The sequence below is a fragment of the Lagenorhynchus albirostris genome, chromosome 18, assembly GCF_949774975.1.
Source record: "Lagenorhynchus albirostris chromosome 18, mLagAlb1.1, whole genome shotgun sequence".
In the NCBI taxonomy this organism is placed as follows: Eukaryota; Metazoa; Chordata; class Mammalia; order Artiodactyla; family Delphinidae; genus Lagenorhynchus; species Lagenorhynchus albirostris.
The window spans coordinates 1,117,889-1,137,816 of record NC_083112.1 but is presented as its reverse complement, the minus strand read 5'-3'; the positions used below and the strand labels follow the sequence as shown (position 1 = coordinate 1,137,816).

General features: G+C 49.7%; 1 protein-coding gene across 13 annotated transcripts in view; it reads right to left on the bottom strand.

Moving 5' to 3' along the window:
* Positions 1-2,660: 2,660 nt before the first annotated feature.
* Positions 2,661-19,928, bottom strand: part of IFT88 (intraflagellar transport 88) — a 75,923-nt gene continuing 58,655 nt past the window's right edge. For 12 of the 13 annotated variants that reach the window (XM_060128625.1, XM_060128630.1, XM_060128628.1 and 9 more), the window contains 4 exons: positions 16,973-17,079; positions 7,613-7,679; positions 3,202-3,308; positions 2,661-2,982 (listed from right to left, as the gene is read on the bottom strand). In XM_060128625.1, the coding sequence (XP_059984608.1) occupies positions 2,857-2,982; positions 3,202-3,308; positions 7,613-7,679; positions 16,973-17,079 (407 nt within the window). In that variant the 3' untranslated portion in view covers positions 2,661-2,856. Of the gene's footprint in view, positions 2,983-3,201; positions 3,309-7,612; positions 7,680-16,972; positions 17,080-19,113; positions 19,466-19,928 lie in introns of those variants that run through there. The other variant, XM_060128638.1, reaches the window with a different exon arrangement.

The following is a 19,928-nucleotide window of genomic DNA, read 5'->3' as shown; positions in this document are numbered from 1 at the left end:
AGAAGTGTGGGAATCCTTTAGGAGACAGCAGTTTCATCCTTTGAAAGGTAAGGCAATACAGCGCCACACCGCTCATTCTATATATTATTCAACAAAATATCTTCCATTGTCTGATAACATGGCAACTTCTCTCTCCTCCCCTGTTACTTGGAAACGAAGGTATTTACTTTCCAACACTTTTCATTTTATGAAAGATCATAAACTACTGAAGATGCTTGCCCACTTGATAGAACATAAAATGCATTTCTGTGATGCTAAGCAGAGTTGAGAAATTGTCTTCTCAACAGGTGCAAAATGTCTGCAGTCAATTGCCCTCAAACCTGAACATATTTATGAACGTGTGAAATAAACATGCTCTTAGTTCGGTCCAACATTAAGACGAGTGAGAAAAAGGCGACAAAACACTCAAAGGCAGCCTCGTCACGTTCCCTTGGAAGCTAACTCCTCTACAGTGTTCTCCGCAACGAGAGCCGTTCCTCTCTCAGCCCCTGGATCACTCAGTCCCCCAGTGCCGGACCGGCTGTAGCTCCCTGGCATGGGAGCCGGGGTAGGGGTGGCTACGTCCACTTACCTTCCTGGGTTACTGACGGACCCAAACCTCCTTCCCTCCTCCGAAGGTCAGGTCTCCCCACCAAGAGTTCTTTCTGTCGTCTTCTCGGGCAGCACCTGGAGGTCCCGCCACGCCTGCACCTCATTCCCGCACCTTTAACACCTGTGGAGGAGCCACCCAAGACCCGGCCTCTAACTGGCTACCCCAGCTCCACCTGCTTTCCCCCAGCACGTCTTGACTCTGGAAGCCTGTGCTCCCCCACCGCGACCCCTGCGCTCATTACCGGAGCGGCTCCCCGTCCGTCCGAGTGTGTGAGTGGCCCCCGACACCAGCACCTTCTCTCCGCACCTGTCCTGTAGCTGGCTGGCTGACCTCGTCTGCTGCCCCTGCCTTTTCACCAGCCACCCCACGCGAGTCCTAGTTTCCCTTCTCGGCTGGGGCAGAGTTGGTGGTTCGACGCGATCACCACGCCCCTGCAAATACCCTGGTCCCTTGTTCCTTTTTCGCTCTGTGACATCTGCCTGGAACAACCCCACTCTGTTCCGTTCATACAGCTGGGCGTGCGCCGCATCTCAGATGGCCATTCCACACGCGGGCCTGTCACACTTTCCGAGTTATATACTTCTCCCGAGATGACTAACTTCCGTCTCCCTCCTCGGATCTCTCCTCCCCACCTCTCGCCTGGGCTCCGAACGCCCGTCTGTCGCTTAGCCCTGCTGCTCGCGGCCCTCCTGACGCACAGCACACGGTCTGCTCGCTGCTTTCCCGGGGCCCTAGCGTAGCAGCACTGGCTGACCTGACGCGACCACCTCAGAGAAAGGCAACTCCGGCCGTTCAGCGCCTCCGCCACAAACGCTGCCATCGTGCTTTCTCCTCTTGCTCACAACCCGCACACAGGCCACCGGTAACTCTCCTGAGCTCTCCCTCCCAAACGCGTGCTGGGCCGCACCGACCCTCACAGCCCCCAGGCGCCCCTCTCCCACGCAGGCCGCCGCCCCAGCCAACCCCCTCAGGGCGGCGGGCTCGCTGCTCCCGAGGTTAGACCACGTCACGTCACGCGCCCTCCCCCAGCGAAACCTGCCAAGGGCGCCTTCGCTGTTACGGCGGCAGAGTGAAGCCTCAGGCGCCGCTGGGCTCCACGAGGCCCGGCCCTGCCCCGGGGGCCCGGGCCCTTCAAGCTCCCCACCGGCGCGCAACACCCCCGAAGCGCGTCTGCCTGCTGCTGACACAAATGCCCCTGGAGGGCTTCCCCAGCTCGCCCCCTCCACGTCACGCTCCGTGGCACTCCTCCACTTCACTCTCTTCGCCGCCCTTAACAACACCCAAAGCCCATCAAAAAAATACACTTGTTGTCCGCCTCCCCCCGCCAGCATTTTCGCTCCTTGAGGGCAGGGCCTTGCTGTCTCGGTCACGACCGTAGCCTCAGGCTCTCGCACACTAGCCGTTTAGTGTATTTGGTGAACGCCTGCCCCATCAGATCGTAACTTCTTCTGCGAGCAGGGAATGTGCTCTGGTTTTGGCGTTTCCTCTCCCGCACCCAACACAAGTGTGCATGCGGTGGAAACAGCGTAAAGTGAGGTGGAGGGTCCACTCTCTCTCGTGAGGTGTGACAGACCGGCCGCGTCTCCCCTGACTGCCCACCACCGCACTCCTCTGGACGGTGCCCGCCAGCCAGACATACCGTAAGAAGGATGCCCGCAGTCCTGGCTTCGACCCCGCATTTCACCGGGAAGCACAACTCGAGGCTGCCGCGCTGGGGGCTGAAGGGGCCACGGGCTGCTGCTCTCTCACTACTTTACTGCCCCCAAACAGCTGCTTTACTAGTGCTGGAATCCCCACAACGCAACACTTCCAAAGCAACTTACCTGAATACAGACTCATCAAGGGCGCGTCCCAGCACAGCTGTCAAGCTGCAAACCATGAAATCACTAGAGTGTTTCCATTACTCACACGTTGTCTCAATGAAATTACAGAAGACAGCAGCACACACTGTAGTAATCAGTGAGTAATAATACTTACGTGTGTGGAGGTACTAGGGAGTGCTACAAGATCTATTTCTTACTGTGGGTCAATGTTTTCAAGAGGGTAAGTCAGTCTCTGGCCTAAAGTATTATTTTCACATGTTTTTATTCCATTAAAAGCAAAACAAAATCTAAATCCATACTCACAGAACAGAATACACTTATTTAAAGTTTTGACAGTGTGCAAAATTAAAGTTTGGGTATTTAATCCAAACTTTAACATGAGTATTATCTTGTAAGGCGATTCCTTCCCTTTAATTAATAAATAATACATTAAAATATATATTATTCTGGAAGCAAATCATCTCCTAATTCTTCATCAGCAAAATCATCCTCGTCGACTCTCTTTTTGGCTGCAGTTCTGGGTCTTTCTATTTGCGGGCCAAGCGGATCCACATAGGAGGCGTCTAGGTTTCAGAACAGATGGTTGCATTAGAGGAACAGGGAAAAACAGCAAATGTGAAACCAATGAGGCTCATCTTCAAAACTGAACAACCCAGAATGAAAAGAAACGCTCTCCCAAGTCATGTAAAACTTCTGTCTGTGCTGGAAAACCCTTAATAACGCCCAGGTGGACGCGTCTGCCCGTCCCTTCCAGTCCAGACCTGCCAGGCCCGGGCACTTGCCTAGCTCCTTGTTACTGCTGCTGTCGTAAGGCTCCTCCGTCCTGGGCAGGGCTCGGAGCTGGGCGCTGAGCCGCTCGCCTCTGCTACCGGCACCACAGTTCTGGCCGCCGTCTGGAGACACAGGAGCAAAAGCACATGTGTTCAGCACGGTGGGCAACATCACACTGCATTACAAATCTTAACGTCTACTTATCTGTCAAGAAACAGGAAGGCTGTTTCATTTGACAGCCAATTTCCAAAGGATGTAATCCTTGTTTTTTGAAATTTAAAAGAAATCTCTTGTTGGGAACCTGTAATATAGTCAAAGCATCACTCAAGAGTAGGCTTCATCAGACCCTTTCCACCGTGTGCTTGGAGACACTGGCAAACACCCCCTGGCGCGGAGTAGGGCAGCGGGTGGGGGGAAGGGGCTGGGTCGTCGCTCACATGGAGCCTGGGAGCCGTCAGAGGCCTGGGCAGGTGAGGGGCGGGAGAGGCCGGCGAGCCTGGCCCAGGCACCGCCCCCCAACTCTTCACAGGCCTGGAGAATGAGTACAGAAGGGGTCAGATGTGCCCGGCAGAGGAGGATAGATTCTGGCCCAATTTAAGGAAAAACCTTAAAAGGATTATAGAATCCAAATATGGAATGGAAATAGTGCATAAGACACGTTCACACCCAAGACAGAATAAAAATTAGACTGAAAAACGCAGTAAACCATTAAGTATCACACGCAGTAAACGACCAACAATTTTAACACAAAACCTTCATAACCCAGTACGTGGAGTCAGTCAGCAAACCCGCTGTCCCCCAAGGGCAGACGGGGCCACAGGAGAGGCCACCTGTCCGGCTCCCGGCCTCGGGAACACGCTGTCCTTCTCACCCCTCATCCCCGCGGACGCTACGGGGTGGCCATGTGGACCGTGAACTCGTGGAGCTCAGCTCTGCCTGTGCACGTGCATTTGATTTAATTGTTTTTCTCAACTGATGTTTTGGCACCGAGCTGTTAAAACCTGAAGCCAAAATTTTGCATTTAAGGGTAATGCATTTTTTATTTCAAGTACTTAAAACAAGTTCATTTCATTTTAAGCTTATTCTGTAAAAAACAAACTAAAGTACTGAAAATCCTGCAAAGCTCTAAAGCAAACGCTGCTGCTTCCCAGCGCGATTTGTGTAAGTGATGATAATAACATACTGTTTGCCCAGCATCGGCGTGTGCAGGCGGGTCTCACACCACCTCCCGGGGGGAACCCCCTGTGGGTGACGGAGCCTGGAGGCTGGGTGACCAGAGACTGCCACATACGTGAACGTGGGTTTGGTGGTAGTGGTGGTGGTGACCTTTTACATACACGAGGCCGCATGTAATCTGCATTCTCTCCTTTGAGATACAGCATTGGTTCTCCAGGTGTGGTCCCAGGACCAGCAGCGGCAGCTGGGACCTGGTCAGAAACACAGGACCCCGGGCCGGTCACCGGGGTTGGGGGCTTGGGTCTGTTTTAACCAGCCTTCCCAGTGACTCTGCTACACACTCAAATCTGCTACACGTGAGGAAGGGTGCTGAGGTCAATCAGCAAATTAACAGAGACCAGAGTCTGGTGCACAGAAAAAGAACAATTTTCAAGGGCCCTCAGGCATTTCAGAAACAGCCATTTTATACAAACGAATAATTACGATGACATGTTCCCTATGGTCCTCTCTCCTAGGCAACACTTTTAAAAACCTAGTTGTAGGCGCTGCACTTAATTTTAACACATCATACTTAACAGCTCCAGGCTGGCCTCACCTGGATCCACATAGAAAATTGTCCCTTTCCCCTATTTGAGCTGCGGGTCTCATCCAGACAGAGTGCCAGAGAGTTCCAGGCTGAGACGTGTGCCGCTGGGTCTCCCGGGGCAGAGGTGGAAGGTGGTGGGCCCCGGGCACCCTTCAACACGCAGGCCGTGCTGGGAGCTCGAAGGATGGCCAGCGACCTCGGCCCACGGGGGGCTGCAGGGGGCGGGGGCGGGACGCTGCTGAGGGGGGGGCTCGTCCATGGGGCCCAGGGTGTTCCGGGGGCCACAAGGCGAAGCAAGGAGGAAGCCCAGTGGGCTCAGACCCCAAAGCTGGGCGGGCCGGCCCCTGGCCTGTGCGAGCTGGAGGGGGGCCAAGAGCCAGGCTCCGGGGACAGGGAGGGGCCCCAGGAGGAAGTGGGGTGTCGGCGATGATGGGAAACCAGGAACAAAAGAGCAAGTGTAGAGAGAGAGAGAGGCAAGCCCCCCGGGAGCCGGGAGCTGCTTTAAACCTGCCCCAGAGCCAGGCCCACGACCCCTGGCCCACAAGGTCCACGGCCGGAGCTTCGGCTCCAAGAAGCGTTGTTTGTGCCCCAGGACTGCCTGTTTGTGCTGGGCTGCAACACACTGGATGGGAGAAAGGAAAACTTACTAAGAGAGCAACGGCAGTGGTGGGGAGGCTGGCCCAGGAGGCGCCTTCCTCTGCGTGGGGTGGCACGTGGGAGGCGGGTCGGGGACCCCTCTCTGGGGTGGACACCGTCCTCTGGGCTCCGGCTCAGCACCGGCAGCTCTCAGGACACCTCGCTTGGAGGGCTGGAGTCTCCCAAGTGGACCCTGAACGTGAGGACCCCCAGGGGCCTCAGCGACACATCACAAGCCCACGGTGACCAGGGAAGGCCCTGCGGACCGAGGGCAGGCTTGGTGACGGGTGTCCGTTAGGGTTACTCTGAGCTCAAGATTTTCAGCGGGACGTGGAGGATCTTAGAGGGTGGTGACTCTGGTCCTAGAACTCAGTAAGTAACTGACACTTCCCTGGGGGTTACTCCTTCGAGGGACACGCAGTTCAAGAGCTCGCACCTCGGCCAGCTGGCGGGCTGCCCAGACCCTCCCCAAGCTGCTTCAATGCTTTTGGTAGACGCAGGCCCACAGCCCCTCAACGACAATCCAAATTCCAAAGAGCTCTAAAGCCAGGTTTCCAGGCAGAAACACAACTTCACGTCAAGAATAAAACCTGACTTGACCTGCAGCTATTCCCGGCCATTGCTTATCCTTAGTGTGAATATTCACGATTCCCTGAAGTAGTGAGACTCCTTCGACTCGGAGGTGCTCCCCAGGGGAGGTACGGGGTACGTGGCTAATGCATCGCAATACATACTTCTCTAAACTCCGCAAAATGCCGAATTCCACCGCAGGTGGCCCTGCTGGACAAGGGACTGAGAGCTGCTGGGACAGGTCTCCAGACCAGGACCTGGATGGAGGGCCACCCACACGCATGGGGCGGGGAGGGGCAGAGGGGCGGAGGTGAGGGGCGGCCCGGGCACACACAGGGCCCAGGCTCAGGGCCGCCCTGCCAATTTCTCAAGCTCTGGGTGCTGGTCCCTGGGACTTCTGCTGGAGCAGCGGGACTGACCCTCGGGGAATCCAGATGTCCCGCTGGACCAGGCACGGCACTGGCTGTCAGCGCCTGGGCGCACCGAGGGAGCAGAGCTCCGCCCTCGAGGGTGCTCTCCGTCCCAGCCGCGCCCCCACCCCCGCCAGGCGGCGCCCTCAGCAGATCAGGGCCCGAGTGTCTTTCCAAGTCGATCCTGATTTCCTTGAGGGCAGGGGCCCCGTCTCATTCGTCCCCATGTCCTCGGCACCCAGCGTGCATCCAGTAAATGAACGAACGAAAGAAAGGCCTCCCTAAACCGAGGGTCGCATTTCTCTTTGTTGTGACTCCTGACCACAGACAGACACAAGAGGATGACGTCGGGTCCTGTCTGCACGACGGTGCTACGAGCGGACATGATACGGATCCCAATTTAGCATTTGTTTTTCTAATTAGTTTCTTTAAAACCATCCAATTTCCCCTAAATATAACTTCTACTATCCCCTGAAGTAGAGACAGAAGGTAGATTTTGTTGATGGGGAAAAAGGGGAGGAAAACTTAACAAACCTTCTTATTAAGTAACAGTGTCCCCAGCAGCCACAGAATCGCCCAAAGCGACAGCATTTGTGTGGCTGGTCCAGAGACACACAGGGCTACGGCTGGGACCATGGCCATGCCGCCCAGTGCCCACGCCGGCACCACTGCTACACTACAAGTGTACAGGTCTGTCAGCATCCAGGTGACGACCCCAGGCCCCATGGCGCCTCCTCACAACGCAACCTAAAAAACGTGACACAGTAAAACCCACTAGTATGGACACCCGTGATAATCTATCCAATGTGAACTGTCTATTCATCAATTAGCAGAAACAGGTCCGTTTATTCAGGAACCAACACCCACTAACACCTACAAACACTCGATTACACAGCAGGCTGATGCTCACAAAAGCAGAGTAGGTGAAGTTTTACTGTGTATAAAACAAACAGGACATCTTCAGATTTCTTCAAGGTGCTTCCAGAAGCCCATGTACTAGAACTCTGTCAACTGGTACGTCCGGGGAGACAGGAACAGGGACACTCACCACTGCCAGCGCTCCCGTCTCTCCTGCCGCGGGGACCCCCGCTGCCGTCCCTGCCGGGCTTGGTGCGCTAAAGCAAGAAGGCGACACGTTAGAAGGACATACTGGATGTCAGCTGTACTGTAATGAAAACAGGAATAAATGATAGTCCTTCAAGGTCAACGATAACCAAGCACCGATTTCTAAAACACACGTTAAACTGTGCGTCCCTTAGGCCTTACTGTCCTGCCTCCCGAGGCTGGGCTCACTGGGAGTGGCCCCTGAGTCGGCCCCGCAGGAGGGAGGCCCGGCTGCCTTGTAAGTACGGGGGAAACCCTGAGAAGGGCCACCAGTCCCACCAGACACACGAACGGCACTCAGGCTTCAAAGTGCAGGGTCGCCCTTGCTTCTGCAAACAACTTAAAAACCAAGTATTTCCCAGATGTGAAAGCTCAGGTCTTAAACGCAGTGGCTGAAGGGGTGGAGGGAGAAGGGGACCTTGCGAATGGGCTATTTCTGCTTTAGCCCCACTTGACATGATTAAAGGACAACAGGGTTTTGAAAGTCAGCTTCCACAATAAAAGCACTGTTAAATCTCCATACCTAAGATCTGCCCAACAGTCTACTTTCGTAGACACCAACTCACCCTTAAGACATAAGAATTATCTCCAAACTGTGACATTCTTAGGTTTCTTTTTACACGCTTTGCTGCGCCTAAGTTAGAGCTTCTGATTAAATGCTGACTCCAGGCTCTTGTATGAAGAATGGTTTGTTTAGAGAAGAGGGTAGTCAGTGAGCAGAAACAGACGGCTTTTGACAACTATTTACAATTGAATTAAAATTTCTTAACATAGATTGGTATCTTATTTAGATCTTCAGTAACGTAAACATAATTTCATCATTAATTCAAAGGACACCATTTATTCCCCCAACCCTGACAACTCCCCAAATATTTATAAATTATCAGGTCACAGATGGGATTACTGACATTGTAGTCTCCTAGGAAGAAAAAAAACAATCTTTTTCAATGATTCAAGACTCATTTCTGTAGAGACACAGATGTAGAGAAACAAACGTATGGACACCAAGGAGGGGAAAGTGGCAGGGGGGTGGGATGGTGGTGGGATGAATTGAATTGGGATTGACATGTACACACTAGTATGTATAAAATAGATGACTAATAAGAACCTGCTGTATAAAAAATAAAATAAAATTCAAAAAACTAAAAGACTGGGCTTCCCTGGTGGCGCAGTGGTTGAGAGTCCGCCCGCCGATGCAGGGGACACGGGTTCGTGCCCTGGTCCGGGAAGATCCCACATGCCGCGGAGCGGCTGGGCCCGTGAGCCATGGCCGCTGAGCCTGCGCGCCCGGAGCCTGTGCTCCACAACGGGAGAGTCCACAACAGTGAGAGGCCCGCGTAGCGCAAAAAACAAAACAAAACGCTCATTTTTGTAAAATGAAACACTCTCCTAAAACTTAGGAACTTCAAATATATGTAAACATGCTTGAGTTTTTTCTATTAAAAAGAAACCTCCCCAGAACTCCATCTCTCCCTCTGCCTTCACAAACAAAAGAAAATCTAAAAATGATGCAACAAAATAAATATTTTAATATCTCTAATCAGATTTTATTTCAGATTAGTAATTGCCAGCATATCTGTAAGACATAGACAGTAAAATAATTAAACTCATAAAAACAGATGTCTACATAACTTGAAACTTTTTTCCAAATCAAACGTGGGAAAAGATCTAAGAAACTGTAAGCTTAGCACAGGACAACCTAGGAAAGTGAGCACGTGCGTCGATGACTGTGCCCCCGTCACACTGTCTTTGCGCCTGTCTAGAACTTTCCCATGCTATGGCTTTCACCCGCCTTTGCCTAATTCACCCCCTCAAGCCCTCGCTGTTTTCCAGCCTGGAAGCCCCCTGCCATGGCAAGCCCATCTGCATCAAGACCCCCAGGTGGGGCACGTGGGGACGTAGCCTGCTTTGCTCCCGGGAGAACCCAGAGCCGGCTGACTCAGCCGAGCCCCATGGACCCGAGTGGACTGGCGCCCGCCGTGGGCTCAGACTCCATCCTCCTGGGCCCGGGACCGCACGCCCCCTCCCCGGTGCGGCCTCCTCCTCGCGGGCTTGTCCCCCAGCTCCACCGGCTCCCCCGGCCAGCCCCCCTCACTCCCCGAGGCCCCCATGACTCCACTCACTCGTCTGTGGGTGGAGGTCAGGGTTCTCGTCCTCTTCCACCCATTTGCCACTGGAAATCAATAAACCCCACCGTGATCAATCTTGTGTCCCCGTCGCCATAGCAGCTGGAGCAGCGAGTCCGTGTGGAGGTTACAGAGACGGCGATGTCACAAGTGAGACAAGAACGTTTACCGGCACATAGCCTCGGTAAGGTTCTAAGTTTAAAGCAATGTGACCTGTGGAGACTCGGCCAAGTCTTCTCTCAGACCATCCACACCCAGAGGCTGGGTCGCGGGGCCTTCAGGGGACGGAATGAAGGGGAGCCCTCAGAGGGTCAGGTCCCGCCACCCCCCGGAGCCCCGGGAACTAAAGGGACAGGGAGGGGATGACAGAGCGGGGCTCCGTCAGGCAGGTTGGAAAGGTCAAAGTGTCCGCTACATTCACACCATGGCCGTGAGGGTCTTGGGGAGGGACGCGTCGGCCGCGTGACTGGAGGGGGTTAAGATGAGGTCCAGTTTGGGGAAACCTTCTGGAGAAAGAGAACATGAAACTCTGAAAATAAAGTAGGCACAACAATAACAACTTATTGGGAGGGGCCGGTGCAAACGGGCCCCAGCCCCACAGCGAATGCCAGGGGGCAGACCACAGGCCCAGGGACACAGGCGCACTAGAGCGTCACGTTTTGTTCTCAGCAGGAGACACTGCCGCCTTCTCAGAGTTTCAACACCTCATAAAGTTCCCAGGAATCCGGACTCACTTCCAGGGGTGTGAGGTACGGAAGCGGGACTGACAGAAGATTCTCATCACAGCACCCCCGACACGTCAGCCACAGAAAGGGGCAAAAAACGACAGAGGCCTGCCTTTGCTGACATGGGAAGCTGCCATGTTATCTTCCTCAGTGAGGGGAAAACTCAGGTTACAAGACAGTATTTTTATAAAAATCCATTTTTGTTTAAAAAAAAAAGTCCCATTTAAAAAACGTATTGATAGGGCTTCCCTGGTGGCGCAGTGGTTGGGGGTCCACCTGCCGATACGGGGGGCGCGGGTTCGTGCCCCAGTCCGGGAGGATTCTGTGTGCCACGGGGCAGCTGGGCCCGTGAGCCATGCCGCTGGGCCTGCGCGACGGAGCCTGTGCTCCGCAACAGGAGGGGCCGCGGCAGTGAAAGGCCCGCGTACAGCAAAAAAAAAAAAAAAAAAGTATTGATATGTTTGCATATATTTGTAAAAATGCCTGGGATTATGAAATATCAAAATGCTAACAGTGATCTCAAAGTCGTGGCTGAACGATTTTCACTTTTTCCTTAACACATTTTTATTTGAATTAAAACGTTACTTACAAAAGTAATCTACCTGAATTTTTAGAATAACATTTGTTTCTTCAATAATATGAAAAAAAAAAAAAAGATGCCATACCCACTTTGGGGGAAACAATGAGAGAAGAAGGTACAAAGAGAAGAGGAGCAAAGTAGATATAAATAAAATGATGGAAAATTGAACAGGTAAGTGTTGGGAAAGTGTTTTCTCCCCGCCGTGAACACACGACACTGCTCTCCTGCAGGGGACAGGCAGAGTCTCCAGGACCCGCGCAGCCCCACACTGTCACCTGCCCCCGGAGGACAGTGGTCACAGGACCCAAGGGTGAGGGCTGCAAACTCTCGCAGCGATTTGACGTTTCTGACATCCAAGTATGTGGTCGATTTTCTAGCAATGTCGGTGACAGACTGGGACAAACCTAAGTTCACCGTGGACGGTTGTGAAGGCCAGCCGAGAACACTGTCCTCATCTTACTGAAGAGAACCAGGTCTGGAGCGGACTGGGGTTGGGGAGGAAAGCCCAGGGTTCCGTCCACCATCCTGGGCTTTTATTCCGTAAGAATTAGATTTCTGTCTTAGAACAAGGAGCAGTTGTTACCTAGTTAAGGATCCTTAAGAAGATTGGCTCTGACTTCAAATTCAAGAGAAAACAGAATTTAAGACGCTTCTTTGCAGCTTCAACTCCAAAGAACTCACGAACGTGGCCGCACCTTCCTGCCCTCGGACCTCTCTCACACCTTCCCGTCTCCACGCCAGGCCCTGAGGTCCAGCCACACCTCCCCCGGGGACCACTCGGACCCCTGGTCGTGGGCCGAACCCCATCCAGTGCACACGCTGCGTGTCTCTGCTGGGCAACAAGCGACCTGCGTTTGTCTCGTTCTCCTGCCAGGTGACGAGCAGCTGGAGCACCTCGTCCATGTCAAGTGTCTCCTGAACAGGTGAACCAAGGACCCAGCACAGGGTGATGCCAGCAGGCGAGGACTCCACGGCCTTTAACCAGAGCGTTGCGGGAGTCTCACCCTGGAAAACGTCACGGCCCAAATCACCACACACTTGATACCAAGGATGAATGCTATATGAATTATCCTGTGTTTCTGTTGAACTTTATAAATGCAGTAACGTATAAAATGGGCGAAACATTCTCGCAGCTTTCATTACATACGTAAACTTTAAAAATTTTGCATTTTTCCTTCACAGTTAATTTAAAGCTGTGTCTTTATGAGATCTTCATACAAAATCTTTTTCCTTTTAAGAACTTTTAAGAACGCTTTTGAGACCAAAAGGGTTTCTGCTCAACTAGCTTCTGGTAATAACTGGAAATTTGAGGATAAGTACCAACTATATTTTACATTAGTTTTGAATGTCACATATTATTTTAAGTTGGCCAAAACAAAGAATTTCTTGAAATTATTTGACTTCTTTGGGGGGAAAATGGCAAATACTGGGAGAGGAATTCTCCTTTTGAATATTGTGAAAATTTAGAAATTCGATTTTTAAAAAGGAACAAATTATTAATGTACTTCATTTGTGAATGAGCAATTAAAACTTTGTGTTTTGGGGGCTTCCCTGGTGACACAGTGGTTGAGAGTCCGCCTGCCAATGCAGGGGACACGGGTTCGTGCCCTGGTCCAGGAAGATCCCACATGCTGCGGAGCGGCTGGGCCTGTGAGCCATGGCCACTGAGCCTGTGCGTCTGCAGCCTGTGCTCCGCAGCCGGAGAGGCCACAGCAGTGAGAGGCCCGCGTACTGGAAAAAAAAAACAAAACAAACTGCGTTTTGTAAACTATCTCTTTCCCCATCTTCTTTTTCCCTCCTAATCGTTTCCTTTTGTCCCTTAATCCTCTTTGGTGTGGGCTGGTATTTTTCTCTTCCTTGGCATATTTAAAATACTCAGCCTTCAACTCCTGTCTTCCCATTTTGCTCTCTTCCATTCGTGCAATAAAGTTTGAAGAGTTCCTTGCAGCTAACGTTCTTCTGTTCAGCGAAGCGAAAATGCGAACTGTCTCTTAAAACCCAACAGTGCTGGGGGGCGGCTCCACCCAACGCCTGGGACTGTTTGCCACGGCTCTGCGAACAGGGCACAAAGCTCCCTCCCCGCCCAGGAACACAGGCCCCCAGCACAAAGGCGAGAACAGCCGCCTTCTCCATAAGTGCTCCAGAAGAGGACGCACTTCTCTGAAAAGTCAGCCCAGAGAAATGAGTTTCTAGCTTTCATGCTTTAAGACTGGAGCTGGGGGCCTGGGGAGGTCCATCACCCCCATCCACATAACCCTGACTCTGTTTATCTTTCCTTCTTAGGTCTACACAAATCCCTTTCCGTTTTAAAACAGTTTTTAAAAATCCACGGCCTGATTTATTTTGTGTTTACTTTTCCCCTTAAAGCAGATTCTGTATCCTGAGCTGCTGTTTGATTGTTTGAAGGTAACCCTTCGGAAGCATAACACTACACCAGTGCTTCTGGAATGTCTGTGAATAAAAAATTAGTTTGAGAACTTGTTTAAAAACCACATAGATTCTTGGACTCCATACCCAGAGACTTTAATTCTGGGGTTGGGGTAGTCTGGGGTGAGGCCCAAGACTTTGTAAGAAGCCCAGGCGATTCTGAGGCTCTGAGGGTCCACAGGCCACACTTGGAGAGCACTGTTCTGAGGTCCTAGCTCTGATCAAATTAGAGTGAGCTCACAGAGGTACATTCCAGTTTAGCTCATGGAGTGAGCTACCAACTTCCTGGATGCAGAAAAGTAAGGACTATACACCAACTGAAAGTAATTACTCTCATCATCCTTTTTCTCTACTATCTGTAAGGGAGCAGGGCATGGCAGCCAGGAGCCTGGACTCAGAAGCTGGCCTTCCTGGATGTGAATTCGAGGCCTACCCCCCAACAGCTGTGTGACCTGGAGAAAGTTGCTTTGCAACCACGGGCCTCAGGTTTCTCATCTTAAAGAACAGTAATAATAAAACCACATCCAACATCATAGCATAGGACTCCTGTGACGATTAAACTGGCCAGTACATGCAAAGGGCTAGAGCGGCCCGCGCTCATCATGTCCTGGGTGTTGCCGCTGCTGGTCGCTGATGTCCAGCTGAGCAGACGTCATCAGGTGGGAGGAGGGGAAACTGCAAGCAGAGGAGGGAGATCAGGAAAGGCCACCCAGCCTCTTCACTCCTTTTCCTTTCTGCTGCCAAACTTCTGCCACTGTCAGCACTTGCAGGGGAAAGGACGTGATAAAGACTGGGGCTCAGCTCTGCATTCCTTCTAGCAGCTCAGGTAAAGGTGTGGCGTGGTTATCCAGGACATCCCTGGTCTCAACCCTGTGGCTGGTTCCCAAACGTCTCCAGTTAACAATATGGACGAGCTCGACTACAGACGCTCACAGTGCTTTAGCAAGGAACACCTGAAAGCTAGACAGACTGTACAAAGTCACCAACTGGAAAAAAGATACCTAACCATGTGGAAATATTCAAAGAAATCAAGATATATCTGTACAAGAGGTATTACACAGGCCTCGGCAATGATTTTACGAAGAAATCCTAATTACGAAGGAAAAACGTTAAGTTTTTGCATTGAGACAGATTCTAAACAGGAGACACACAGGAAAAGTAACAAGAAGTTTTAAGTTCAAATTTAGAAAAGGATAGCATCCTTACTTCAGGCGTTGATTTGTGACATTTTGTTTCATAACGAATAGCGTCTCATGCACCACGCAGCCAGGAAACAGGGCGCCTGCCCCACAGCTCACAATCTAGACAAACGCATGGGGGCACGCAGCGATTTCCCGAGAAGGCTGCTCTCATGCCCACAGGACTCCTTCTCTGTAAGCCTCTGCTCTCTCTCCTAGGACTGACCTTTTCCACTAATTTCCCCCTCAATTTTGTGTTCATACGTAAAATATAAGTGAGAAAACACCAAGAAAATGTTTCTCTTTATGTAAGATTTAATAAGCAGTCCTGAAGAACAATGGAGAAACTGATCTCAAGGAAACAGAAAGAAAGTGCTCTGTGGATAAGGACTGCGACGTAAAGGAAGACGAAGGAACGGCTGGGACGAGAGCGTGTATCTAAGTGATGCAGGTGCAGTGCGGCAGTGATAAGGCATTAGGAAGAGAGACACTGCTCGAGCACAGCGACACAGCACTCACTTGGGTAAGCAGGTAAGGTAAGCACTGCGTAATTTAAATGCATCAACTGTAACTCGTCTGAGCTTACTAAGTGTCCTTAATTACGCCACGACGAGTACAACATAAGGATAAAAGGTCAGGTCTATGAGAGACACAGACAAAAGCTGACTATGTTCACTGAATACACAAATACTGTGATGGAGAGGAATCAACAGGCTGAGTAGTAATTAGAAAGGAAAAGCCACTGCAGTGACATTCGACACTCATTGACAACAGTAAAATCACAAGCCCCCATGAGCAAACGAGAACAATCAGGACAGGGGGTGCAGGGCGGGGGGGGGGACCGCGGGGTGATGGGCCGCCACGTCAGAAGGAGAGGAGCGTCTGTAGCGGCCCAGGCCGTCTAGATTCAAGGAGGGCAGGGGCTGGCGGGGGGCTCTGAGGAGGGTGCGTGGTGGGCACAGGTCTCGACCTGACCCCTCAATTTCACTTCCCAGGAGTCCTCGGAATCCATGTTTCCTAAAGCCTGAGTGCGGCCCCCGGAAGCAGGAGCTAGAAGGCTCCCAGCTCCTCACTGGGGTGGGGGGCGTCCGGCCGGGAGGCCCACTCCCACTCGGCTGCGGGGTCAGCACATGGGCCCCATGCGGGATCCAGAACTTGCCTGAGCTCATGTGCACCGTTCAGTCACCATTCATAAGTGACAAACCACTGATGCTTAAACTTACGAAGTCTGAAGACTTCCAGATGCACCCACGGTTCTACACTAAGTAACTTCACAGAACTAGTTTTGAGCTCCAAAGAATTTCATGGTTTGAAATAGATACTTCTTTTTGATTCTTCTTAATGAAACAAATGTAATAGTAATTATGATGATAGTTATGATAATTTGATCTTCCAATCTGTACTAGTTTAATTTTACAAAACTTTCACACAGGTTATCTAATTAAATTAGCAATTGGTACGTGGTATTCAGCTGGTCTTCACAGCAGATTGTAACTATATACCCTAGCAGTGGCATTTTAATACCAACTTGATGTTTTATAGGATTTTTAAGGTCATGCTCATAATGCTTTTGCAACTGACAATTTAAAAAAGAGAATAAAACAATCAGGTCACATCCTCAAAGCAAAAACAAGATAACGACATTTTGAAAGCAAATACGAAATTTAGATTTAATTACCCAAGGTAATTAAATTTTTGGAAAAGCTTAAGCTTAAAGAATTTTCTTTCTATGAAAGGCGGATACTCAGAAATCATGTTAAAGTTTTAAATATTCTAGGCTCAAACACAGGAGGGATTATTCTCTCACAGAAGTAAAACACTGCAGGGAACACAGAAATACACCTGAAGCCTCTGTATCATCAGCCATCCTCAGAGCCGTGCCCTACGATGCAACACAGCAGCCCAATGAACTGCTGTTGTAGGCAAGTGACTGTCTCCTGGTTTCCACAGGCCACGAGACTCTCCAGCTGAAGTTACGTCTACAACTTAACCTGCAGCTATTTTGTACTGGAGAAATTACAATTGTTAGTCTATTAGTAGATTTCCACTAAAGACTACACTGAATCTATTGCACTTTCTCTGATTAGGAACTAGATTTTGACTGAATTTTATCCTAAAACTAGAGTTTTAGTTATTTTTCCTTTCATGCCACAGCAGAAAAATAACTGCAACTTAATTTTACTGACAGAAGCCCAGACATCACTCAGCTGAGCTACAGAAGGCTGACATTTTCAAAACTGACAGCAGTTTTCAGCTCACATGACATACCTGTTCCCTGATTTCTTTCATTTTTTCCAATCTCTTGAGTTTTGTTGCATATTCTTGAACTTCTTTTAATCCAATATCTGTGCAGAGACGAACCAAGAAACGTAGACCTAAATTATGAAAAATATTTTTAGAAAAGTATTTATCCATGGTGTTCAAAGAACAATAAATCAGTAAGCTCAGTCTTCTGGGACCCGGGTAGGAATGCTGCTCACAAACAGGGTTTGTTTCTCTTGAAAAATCACTGCACTTTGTATTCCTGGCCCTCTGAGAACTGACCTCCTGGGAAGACGGTTTAGAGGGACTCTGCCACCCGCCCTTCAGGAGAGACCACAGCATCTATAACCTGAGCCTTTATCTCCTCACCTGCTTCTCCTTTATACCACTTACGACTCCTGACATACTATATACTTGTTTATTGTCTTTTTCTTCCCACTAGAATCCAAGCTCCATGAGGCCAGGATTTTGGTCTGTCTTGTTTTCTGCCACACCCACAGGGCGGGAACAGTGCTGTGTACCAGCACTGCAGTCACCCCGTAAGAGTTTGTAAGTTAGTGACTAATTCATGACCATTAATGTATTACAAAAGTAATGGTACTAAAATAATCTAAAATGTCACACATTACTACTGCGTAAATTGCCTATGTATACATTTACCCTGATAATGCACAGTAAGAAGGTAATTTATATTTTCTACAAATAATACTCGACTACAGGTCAATTTTTGATAACAGAAGAATGTATTTTAAGACAAAATCACCCTTTGGGTTCATCAGAAAAGTACTCTGCTCAAAGTGAGACCTTACATGAGTGCAAGTGTTTTTCCTATGCTACCATAAGGCAGACTACTGATTACACCTGTTTTGAAAATTAAACAGGCCAAAGTACCTTGGACATTCCCCACGGCACAGATAATCACTCAACTTTTTTTTTTAAACACTTTTTCAAAAAAATAAATTATTTATTTATTTTTGTCTGCGTTGGGTCTTCGTTGCTGCACGCAGGCTTTCTCTAGTTGCAGCAAGCAGGGGCTACTCTTCATTGTGGTGCACGGGCTTCTCATTGCCGTGGCTTCTCTTGTTGCGGAGCACGGGCTCTAGGCGTGCGGGCTCAGTAGTTGTGACTCGCGGACCCTAGAGCACAGGTTTAGTAGTTGTGGCTCATGGGCTCTAGAGCACAGGCTCAGTAGTTGTGGCACACAGGCTTAGTTGCTCTGCAGCATGTGGGATCTTCCCGGACCAGGGCTCGAACCCGTGTCCCCTGCACTGGCAGGTGGATTCTTAACCACTGCACCACCAGGGAAGCCCCAATCATTCAAGTTTTACAGTGAATCTTAAACTCTCTCTAAAGAAAGAAAAGTGGCCTTGCTTGGAGATGCTCTCTTTGCTGTCCGGTGCGGAGGTGCTGCAGCTACTGCAGTGGTCCTCAACCGGCAGCAGCTGCATCCCCAGGGGACACCTGACAATGTCATAACAAGAGGTGTGCTCCTGGCACCCAGTGGGTGGAGGGCAGGGATGTTGCTATAACATTCTAGAATCCACAGGATGGCCCCACAGCACAGGATTATCTGATCCCAAATGTCAGTGCTGCCGAAGCTGAGAAACTCTGCCCAGCAGACTGTTGGGTTTCCATTCCCCAAAAGCTATTACTGCTCTCATTTAATCTTTAAAGTATCAGTTCCCCAATGTGACTGAAGTTAAGAATCACATTAAAAGCTGTTAAAAAAGAAAGAGGAAAATAAATAGATAAGAAAAAAAATAGGAAAAATCAGATATCTGGGTCCACTGCAAACCTGAATGAGAATCTCTGTAGATTGGGCTATAGACTTGTAATTTTTACAAGTTTTACAAGTAATTCCCATGTATCCTGTTTTCTGACTGGCAATCGGAAACTGCTGTGAGCTAATGGACCCACATGTGACCAGCATTACAAAACTCCTCGCCCCTAGGCTCTTACCAAAGGCCATAATTCTGAGCTCTCTGCTTTCACAAAAGTCAAATTGAGAAAAATATTACTGAAGGAACATGCAGCACATCTAACCCCTGGATCAGGCTGCGCCACTGAAAACGTGGCCCAGAAAAGATCTGTTTTTACTGAAATGTGTTTTGTGTGCATGGTCATTGAAGGACAACATTCAAAACGGTCTTTTCAAACACATTATTTTATTTGTTGGAGGGATGTTAGTAAAGCTAGGAGTTATGACGTCTTCCAGTGACCTTTTATCTACTCTCCTCTGTGTCTCAACACAACTGAAGTAAGAGTTGAAAGGATTTTCTTCTTCCCAAGGAATTACTTTTTATTTTCTTATAAATAGTAAAGATTATAAAACCCACTGTATCTTCCCTTTTTCCTTTAGTCACAAAGCTACTGGGGCCATATATAGTTTAGTGAGAATATGAGACCTATGAATATGGTTATTTTGTACTTTTCCGGATCCTGATCTTGTTGCTGTTACTGTAACACTGTTACTTCAGGTTGCATCAAATCCACTGTGCAATAAGATTGGAAGAAATGAATATTTTATACAAAGCCAACTTTATAAAAGGGAAATAAGTTATATATAACATAATGTTTTAAAATTAATTTGCTACCAGTATCAGCAAGATTATTAATGTTCTATTATCATAAACTCTAAAGGTATTTTTTCAGTCTCAAAAAGTTATAATTAAATGGATGGTTTAAAATGCCTTTTCTAGGGCTTCCCTGCTGGCGCAGTGGTTAAGAATCCGCCTGCCAATGTAGGGGAGATGGGTTCGATCCCTGGCCTGGGAAGATCCCACATGCCGCGGAGCAACGAAGCCCGTGCGCCACAACTACTGAGCCTTCACTGTAGAGCCTGCGAGCCACAACTACTGAACCCACGTGCCACAACTACTGAAGCCTGCACGCCTAGAGGCTGTGCTCCGCAACAAGAAGCCACTGCAATGAGAATCCCGCGCACCACAACGAAGAGTAGCCC